General features: G+C 34.1%; 1 protein-coding gene across 1 annotated transcript; it reads left to right on the forward strand.

The window, feature by feature from the left end:
* The first annotated feature begins 3,386 nt into the window (after positions 1-3,386).
* Positions 3,387-8,928, forward strand: CSN3 (casein kappa). Its single transcript, XM_026510026.2, has 3 exons — positions 3,387-3,440; positions 7,258-7,290; positions 8,470-8,928. Exons 1-3 carry the CDS (start codon positions 3,387-3,389, stop codon positions 8,926-8,928), a joined length of 546 nt encoding a protein of 181 aa, XP_026365811.2.
* Positions 8,929-9,566: the final 638 nt, after the last annotated feature.

A 9,566-nucleotide genomic window follows, 5' to 3' on the forward strand; every position in this document is an offset into this window, starting at 1 on the left:
AATCAATAGTTGTAATTCCGTAAAGACCAACTAGAGCTCATAATATATGTAGTATCACCTGATATCCAGGTTCTTAAATGAAAAAACCTTTAAAATATGAGAGTGTTGTGGTTAGCTACTTTTCATTTTCACAACAGCTTTAAATTCAAATAGGTAGGATTAGTTAATTAAGAATGCAATTAATTTTTTAGAACTCTTCTGTATCTCTTTAAGAAACATAAAAATTCATTCTTTAAAAAGTGTGAGTAGTCTCTTTTCAAGCTTTACGAACGACAACTCTATTTCCCCCTCTGCATTTCATTAACTAAGATTGACCCAAAGATGACCCTGCTGTCATCATATCTTTCTTTTTTGTCATCTTCCTATTCCGTGAAATGTAGGAGGAAAATAAATCACATGATGCAAGGCACAAATACCCTTTAATAAGTCTTCGGTTATTTACCTTGGGTCTTCCCTACAACTGAGAGGCCAACTCAACCTACTGCCAAGCAAGACCTGACAGGCACAAGGAAAGGTAATCATATTGAAACACCCAGACAGAATGATTTATTTTCACAATACTTAGTAATAATACCACCAAAGTTATTTTAGAAGCACATTTTCTTCCTCTTATATTGTTAACCTTGAATATGTCTTACTTGATATTGACATTAGTTTCTAACCTAAACCTTGGATTCTGAATGATGTTATGACCAAATTTAGTTTTAACTTCACTTTCTGGTAAAGGTCAAGTTTTGATACTGCTAAACTGTTAAAGACAATGTAAATTCTAAAGATAAGGTAGAGAGGCAAACCAAGAAACAGACCCTTAACTACGGAAAACAAACTGATGGTCACCAGAGGGGAGGTGGGTGGGGGGATCGGTGAAATAGGTGATGGGGATTAACAAGAGCACTTGTGATGAGCATGGGCTGTTGTATAGAAGTGTTGAGTCAAAATACTGTACACCTGAAACTAATACTACACTGTATGTTAAGTGGAATTTAAATAAAAACTTTTAAAAAATCATAGATACTAAAAAAATAATTAAAAAATAAAAAAAAGGTATTTAAGACAAAGAATCTATTTCTACAGACAAATGTGGAGGGTTAACTTTTCAGCAAATGACATGTAATAATCTAGATTGATCCCTTAATTAATTTCAAATATAATTCTATGTAAAGGTCACAATTCTATTTGCTTATAACTATTGTTTTAAAACATGTCTTTTGCATCTTCATGAAAGGTGAACAGTTCTATTATTTCACAAATTATTTCTATCTTACCAAGTGATGAAGGCAAATTCAAGTCCTAATTGGTTTAAGTTGATGATAAGTAACATATAGTCTTCTCTCTCTGGTTTCTGTTTATGCTAAAAAGGAAGGAATTACTACCATTTTACAGAATGTTTTGTGTATGCGCATGTGCCTGTATGTCTGTGTTATAATTCTGTGAGAATTGAACGGGAGTCTTATTTACCATAGAAATTTATTGTTCAGGGGCGCCTGGGTGGCACAGCGGTTAGGCGTCTGCCTTCGGCTCAGGGCGTGATCCCGGCGTTCTGGGATCGAGCCCCACATCGGGCTCTTCCGCTATGAGCCTGCTTCTTCCTCTCCCACTCCCCCTGCTTGTGTTCCCTCTCTCGCTGGCTGTCTCTATCTCTGTCGAATAAATAAATAAAATCTTTAAAAAAAAAAAAAGAAATTTATTGTTCAGTCTATAATTTTAAAAGTTATCTGGTGATTATAAGACAATATTTTTGTCTATGATACTTGCTAAGACTAGATCTTAATCATTCCAACAACAAAAAAGAAATAGTAACTCTAGGACATGATAGAGGTATTATTACTACAATGGCAATCATATTACAATATAGAAATGTATCAAATCGACATGTTGTATACCTTAAATTGATAGTGTTATGTCAAATATATTTCAATAAAAAAGTTAACTGGCAAGTAAAGAATTAATAAGGAACCCCATCCCTCTCAATGAAATTTGAGTTTGCTGTTGGTTGTACAGATTTGATTCCATATGAATTCTTTTCTATCCACTGATACCCCATCAACAGTTTTGAAGTCAGTTTAGTAGACAGCCTTCTTAATCATTATTACCTGGGAATGGAGGCAAATAGAGTTTGATGTGTTTCCCCTTTCCAAGCCTGGGCTGTAACTCTTTTGTAAAACTCTGAAGTCTATTACAAGTATGGCAATAACAGGAGCTATAACAAGATGTAGTTAGTACTTGCTTCACAAATACAATATGTGTTTAAATATTAAAAGTTTGAAGTGTTATATGAATCTTTCTAAAAAGGTAATTTATTAAAAAAAGAGTCAAATAAGCAGGTGTGACAACCCTATATTCCTTCATAAGGATAAGGCTAATTTTTTTTTATATATTCAAAGCCACTGTAATTGTCATATCTATATTTCTTATGAAAACAATCAATAATATCATTTATGATTATTACAGAAGTATATTATAAAGAATGTAGTTTCAAGATCCACCCCCTTCCCTCCATCTTACATGATCCCATTAGATCGATCATGGAATTACAGAATTTTAGAAATCACTTAAACTTTCATTTTATAGGTTAGAAAGAGAAGGTCCAGGCAAGGGAAATTACTTGGCCAAAGTTAAACAAGCAGAGATAGGGACTGGGCTAGAACGCAGTCCTCCAAAGGAATGTATAGTCACAATGCTCTCGATTCTAAAACCACTCAACTGTTTCTGCTATTTACAAAACCATGCCCAACTCTTTCAACTGGCATTCAAGGCCTCTCCTTTCGCTCCCCTAAACTTTCAACTTTATCTTTCACTTCTAATAAAACACTACTCCGTTCAAAATGTCCGTGGATATCCCCAAGGCTTTCTTCTCTCTCTCCTCCCCTCTCCTTTTCTCTTCCTCCTCTCCTCTCTCCCCTGTCCTCTCCTCTCTCTTCTGTCCTCTCCTGTCTCTCCTCTCTTCTCTCTCCTCTGCTCTCTCTCCTCTCCTTTCTCTTCTCTCCTCTATTTGGGAAGTTTTTGTCCCTATTTATCTCTCTATGGACAAATCCCATCTCTACGCCATCTCCTACACAAAGAATTTGATGATTCTCTTAACTGACACCTATCTGCAGAAAACCACTTATGGCATTTTCCACTTTCTTTCCTCTTACACTGATTTGTGTATGTTGTAACTCTCTTCCTAAAACTGATGCTAGTATCCCTTGTATCCCTGATAATCTCAAATTTGGCTTTTCTAAAGCTTATGATAAAATAGATTTTCCACATTGGCAAAATCTACCCATAAATCTAGCTATTTTTCCCTTACAGCAAAAAAACCCAAACAAAAAGTGTTCCAAATCACTTCTAAATTATAAAAGATCCTATTAATTTAATTTTTATTTTTATTTTTAGGTGCAATGATGAAGAGTTTTTTCCTGGTTGTGAATATTGTTGCATTAGCCTTGCCATTTTTGGTAAGTCAATTTCATCTAATCAATTTGTAGTAAGACTTTAAGAAAATTTTATTTAAAAGTTCTAATTATGCTAATTTCTAAGTGCAGTTAGACTTCATAGAACAAAATAACTGCATACTAGCTATATTTTTAAAAACAACTTATTTCTTATTTATTTTATATTACAAAACTAAAGTCATGTTCTCCTGTAAATGTTTTTGGCTCTCAGGAATTAAGAAATCAAACTTTATTATGTATGAAAAACCCTTAAAATTCTCATACTATATAGAAAATACATTTTGGGGGAAAAAAACAACAGTGGAAATATTTTTAAGTTATAAAATACTCTAAAAATAATTCCTAAAGAATAAATATATAAATCATAGTTGAGGATCAGAAATTCCTTTAATTAAATTCCTATTTACATAGATCCAATTTCTTTAGGGACTAAATCCTTAAAACATTAGGAGCTTGGTTAAAGATTTTCCACCAGTATCAAAGACTTTGACACATCTGCCTTTAACATTCAAATATCATTGTGTCTTTTGTTATGCTCTTCCAATTAATGTCAACTGATTTCTCCCCAGGGATAGCATCCATAAACAATTCTATGGTTTTCAGGTATTTTCTTGAATTACATGCTGTATGTTAAAGCTATTGGACCAAGAGAAAAGGTTTGGCCTTTCTCTGTTGATTTTTTTTTTTTTTTTACTTGCTTTCATTGTTGCTCTGTTTCATTTTCATGTTCATTCAGGGATCCCAGGCACTTATTTGCCAAGAGTAAGAGCAAGAAGACAAACAGAAGATGCTATATGACCATCTCTTAAATTTTGGAAGGCCCTATCCCTTGTTTCATAATTCATTTATTACTAAATTAGACTTGCTTTTAAGTTAATATCTATTAAGTAATTCTATTAGGTAAATTCTTAGAGTTAAACTTTTTTAAAATTTGAATTATTATGACTTTCACATTTATTTTATTTTATTTTATTTATTCTTTGAAATGCCATTTTATTGTGGCCACCAGCACATTTCAAACTTGGGTTTTCTCTTTGAGGGCCAGGGGTTAAAATTTAAATAAGAAATTATTATTTTAGGTTCCTAGACACAATTCCAATATGTGCTGGGGGGGAACACCAAGTAATTTTTGGACACGAGTGTTGAAGAATTCAACTGAATTCTGACACTATCTTCCCAGAGATAGTATCAAATTCCACTGGTTAAGGGTTCAGACCTACACCACCTCTCACTTCAGACACTAGTTGCAAGCCCAGGCTGTTACCTGTAGTTCTGAAGACTGTCTATAGATGGGAAGTTTCCACAACCTCCTCCTTGGGTTAATTAGCTGGAGTAGCTTACAGAACTCAGGAAATGTTTTACTTACTAGATTACCAGTTTATCATAAGAGGATATAATGCAGGAACAGTCAGATGGAAGAGATGCATAGGGTAAAGTATGTGGGAAGAGGTGCAGAGCTCCCATGCCCTCTCCAGAAAAGTCACTCTCCCCGAATATCCATGTGTTCACCAACCCGGAAGCTCTTCCAATTCATCCTTTTGGGCTTTTATGGAGGCTTCATTACGTAGGGATGACTTACCAGCCACTGGCAACTGATTCAACCTCCAGTCCCTTTCCTGTCCCGGAAGAATCAGAGGGTGGGACTCAAAGTCCCAACCATCAAATGAAGTGGTTTGTTTCTCTGGCTACCAGCCCCCATCCTTAGGTGGGGTCCAAATGTCACTTCATTAACATAATAAAAGATACCTTCTTCCCCAACACACTCCCATCACTTAGGAAATTACAAGGGTTTTAGGAGCAAAACAGTCTCAGAAACTAGAATGAAGATGAAATATGTATTTCTTATTATAAATGGCAATATCACATGATCCACAACTGCCTGCTCTATGGCAACCTCAATTTGAGTGTGCTCTAGCTCCCAAACACTCCTTCCCATTTTCACAAAGGCTTCAAGCCCCAGAGACATGAACAAATAACTCAAAAGAAAGAATGAAAGTTTACAGATTTTAACATTCAATCTTATGAGTAGTCAAAATTATACATATTTTGTGATAGTATCTTTTATGTGTTAATTTATCTCTTCTCTCTAAATATAGTCAGGATAATATTTATTACTAACAATTATGTGATGAGTTGCACACTCTTATATAGCCTATTGGTGGGTTATAAGTTGGCAAAACTTTTCTGTACAGCAATCTGATAATTTCTAGCAAATAATTTTTGTCCCCCCAAAAGTCACATTTTTAAAAAACTATCTTAAGAAATCTATGAAAACTATTAAAAAGGACACTGGTATATGACAGATGTTATTCATCTATCTATAATAAAACAGCTTTTTGAAAGAAGCTTAATGGTTAGCAATAAAGAATAAACATTTCATGACATAATCATTAATCATTCACTTTCAACTATAAATATTCATGTATAAAAACTATGAGATAAATTGAAAAATATGAGTCATGCTTCTTGGAAAAAAAGCAAGATACAAGATATGTACTAAAATGAACATATACCAAGAAGACATGTACAAATTGACATTATATGAAGATGTCTAGATTGTCAAAATTTTTGAGTGTGGGCAAACTTTCTAGAATATTTCTATTACTTTTTAAATTTAAAAATAGTAATATAATACATTTAGAGCAAAGAAATCTCTATCTCAACATACCCTGAATTTTATTATTTTATCAAATTTCTGATTTTCTGTACCTACATCTTCCAAAAGGTTTCTAGAGTCTTTTTATACCCAAAGGGTATGTGTAAAAGTCCTAAACTAGATCTATCACGTATTTAATGTTATTGATGTAGTAAAGACATTAGGGTTTGAAGCTGACAGCCAAGAAAGAATTCTTGAGACGTCTTTGGTGCAAAAAGATGGTTTTATTGAAGCACAGGGGCAGGACCTGTGGGCAGAAAGAGCTGCACTGGGGTCATGAGGAGTGGCCCATTATATACTTTCAAGTTGGGAGGGGGTTAGGGATAGCCTAAGTCTCTAAGGAATTTTGGAAGCAAGGTTTCCAGGACCTTGAGGGGGCTAGCTATTGTCGGGAAAAGGTCATTTATTACCATCTAATAAAACCTTAGTCATGGGACCCTTCATATGTATATCGGTGGGTCATATGCTAGGGGGATGATTGCCAACATGTAACTTTGCAGGTAAAAATAAAGGAAGTTTCCAAAAGAATTTTTATATGTTAAAGTAGACTTACAGGATCCTGGGGGTCAGGCTAAGATTGCCTTTTGCCCTTAGCAAAGTGTCAACATTAAGGCATTGAGTCCCTAGAGGAATGTCATTCTGCTGTTTCAAGGACTTGTCCATGGGCTGTAAGTAGTAAGGAAATTTAATAATTTTTTTTTGCTTTTGTTTCCCACATCATTATGACCTCATCTCAAAAGTTTATAAAACCTTTTTGAGTTTTTAAAGCTCTATATGTATGCTTACGGAAATTGTTTTCTCACTCCTGATTCCCTATACCTGTTGCAATCCAGAAGAAAAGTATTGTAAAAACAAATGAAAGTTGATTTTTAAAAAACCTATTATTTATGTATATTATTTATGTATAGTATTTATGTATTTTATGTATATTTATGTATATTACTTATTGTATTATAGTATATATTACTTATATACTAATGTTATGTGAAAAACAATTTTTTTCAATCTAGATAAACCTCACATATCATCTTAGTAGGAGAGCATGTTTGTCTTTAGAAACCATGTTTTGTCTTTAGTACAACAGATTTTTAAAAACACAAAAAAAATCTGGACTCTGCCCATCCTTTTTTTTAACTTATTTCTTATTTCTGTGAACCTCAGCAGGGTGCAGAGGTGCAAAATCAGGAACAACCAACTGTAAGTTTACTTTAATTATTTCTAGTAGAAACATGAACTCTAAAGTATAATATTAAGCAAAGTTCAATGATAATTAAATGCCTTCTGTCTAAAAATTAATAAATAAACCCCATAAAATAATCTAATAATCTTTGAAAAAAATACCACTTTAGCAACCAATCATATGAATCAACCTCAATATTCATCTGAAAATCTTGGATTCTTTTCATAACCCAAGTCATGTGTTTTGGTTTTTATGTATTTTTGCAGCATGAGAAAACTGTCTCAGAGTTTAATATTGGGAATAAAGGAAAACAAATGTAAGGTTTAATATCTCTCCTGACTGAAGACTTGGGGAAAGATCACTCTCTGACCCATCTTTGAATATTTCTCATACATTTGCACTGACTTCCTTTTTGTTCCCCAAATATGTTTGAATGAACACATTTAAAAATGTCTCCTTTCATGAGAAATACTTGCTTTGCAGTGTAATTTTGTTGACTTGTTTTACTGTTATGGAAAGGTCTAATGACATATTTTTATAAATGCACATAACCAACAGAGACAAATAAAAATGGAAAATTCCCTAACTGATCTTTAATGAATAAAATGAAGCTGAAAAGAATCCAAAGTTAAATCCAGGAATCCTCCCACATCACATTATTTTAGTATTCTGCTATAATTAGTTTGGGAAAAAAAATAAATGTGCCCTCAGCCTAGTCTCTAGATAAATAAAATTTATAAACATTTACAAATATGTGCTAAGAATACATATACACACACACATATGAAAATATGTTTATGCACATATATTCCTGTGTGTGTGTGCTATGTTGTGCACAGTGCGTCAAAGCTCTGTATGAGATTTTTCTAGCTATTGTACTTACTATAATGCCCCACATTTACTGAGCACTTTTCATATATGCCAAGACCTAGGCAACGTGGTTTTACATTATGGGTTACCTCATCTAATTTGTTTGAAACTAACATTATTTTTAATATTTGTTGAAAATCAAAAGTAGAAGGGAAGTGTACAAGTCTGTATCTTATAAAAGAATATGGTTGCTGAGTTCACTACTTCCAATATTGTAGTTATTCAATGTCAAACACTAAAATATATACTTCAAAAAGTTCTGATTTAAAATATCTCTACATTCTAGCCTACAATAATACCATCTGCATAACGTATTCTTTTTACAGTGCCGTGAGAATGATGAAAGACTGCCCAATCAGAAAACTGCCAAGTACATCCCATTTCATTATGTGCTAAATAACTATCCTCACTATGAACCCGCTTACTACCCACATAGACCAGCTGTACCAATTAATCATCAATATGTGCCTTATCCATATTATGCAAAACCAGTTGCAGTTAGGCCATATGCCCAAATTCCTCAATGGCAAGTCCTGCCAAATGCCTACCCACCCACCGTGGTACATCGCCCGCACCTACATCCATCATTTATTGCCATTCCCCCCAAAAAAATTCAGGATAAGACAGGCACCCCTACCATCAATACCGCTGCTACTGCTGAGCCTACATTTATTCCTACCACTGAATCACTGAACACTGTAGTCACTTCAGATGCTCTCTCAGAATTCATTATCACAAGCACACCTGAGACTACCGCAGTTCCAGTTACTTCACCTGTGGTTTAAAAACTCTGAGGAAACATCAAAGAAGACAACACAGGTAAATGAGCAAAAGACAAAAATAAATAGTACAGATAAGATTCATGGATTTATTGGTACAATCATAATACCTAAGCTAATATAATAGATAGGCCTGTTATAGGAGCAGGCAAAACGGGTTCATTATAATTTTAATTTGATGGTGCCATGGCATTGATATACTAGAGTCTGTTCCAATAAGAAATGAAATATCTTATTTTACAAAATGCAAAAAAATTGGAGATGTTATTATCAAACCTTATTTCAACAACTGGAACACTCCTAGAATCTATTAGTTTTATTTTTTTATTTTTTTTATTTTAAAGATTTTATTTATTTATTCGACAGAGATAGAGACAGCCAGCGAGAGAGGGAACACAAGCAGGGGGAGTGGGAGAGGAAGAAGCAGGCTCATAGCCGAGGAGCCTGATGTGGGGCTCGATCCCAGAACGCCAGGATCACGCCCTGAGCCGAAGGCAGACGCTTAACCGCTGTGCCACCCAGGCGCCCCCTAGAATCTATTAGTTTTATTTCATTCCTAGTCATACACACAGATGGTAGAGTGAAATACTATGTTAAACTTGTGATTTTTCTTATCTCAAAGATAAATTTTCTGAGAATATTTA

The sequence above is a fragment of the Ursus arctos genome, unplaced genomic scaffold (genome assembly GCF_023065955.2).
Source record: "Ursus arctos isolate Adak ecotype North America unplaced genomic scaffold, UrsArc2.0 scaffold_9, whole genome shotgun sequence".
Lineage (NCBI taxonomy): Eukaryota > Metazoa > Chordata > Mammalia > Carnivora > Ursidae > Ursus > Ursus arctos.

What these genes read in the sequence shown, in the direction of transcription:
- CSN3 (XM_026510026.2), top strand. Translation starts at nt 3,387, where the DNA reads ATGAAGAGTTTTTTCCTGGTTGTGAATATTGTTGCATTAGCCTTGCCA. An exon ending in CATTAGCCTTGCCATTTTTG is followed by an intron (nt 3,441 to 7,257) that starts GTAAGTCAATTT and finishes GAACCTCAGCAG; the next exon opens with GGTGCAGAGGTGCAAAATCA. An exon ending in AAAATCAGGAACAACCAACT is followed by an intron (nt 7,291 to 8,469) that starts GTAAGTTTACTT and finishes TTCTTTTTACAG; the next exon opens with TGCCGTGAGAATGATGAAAG.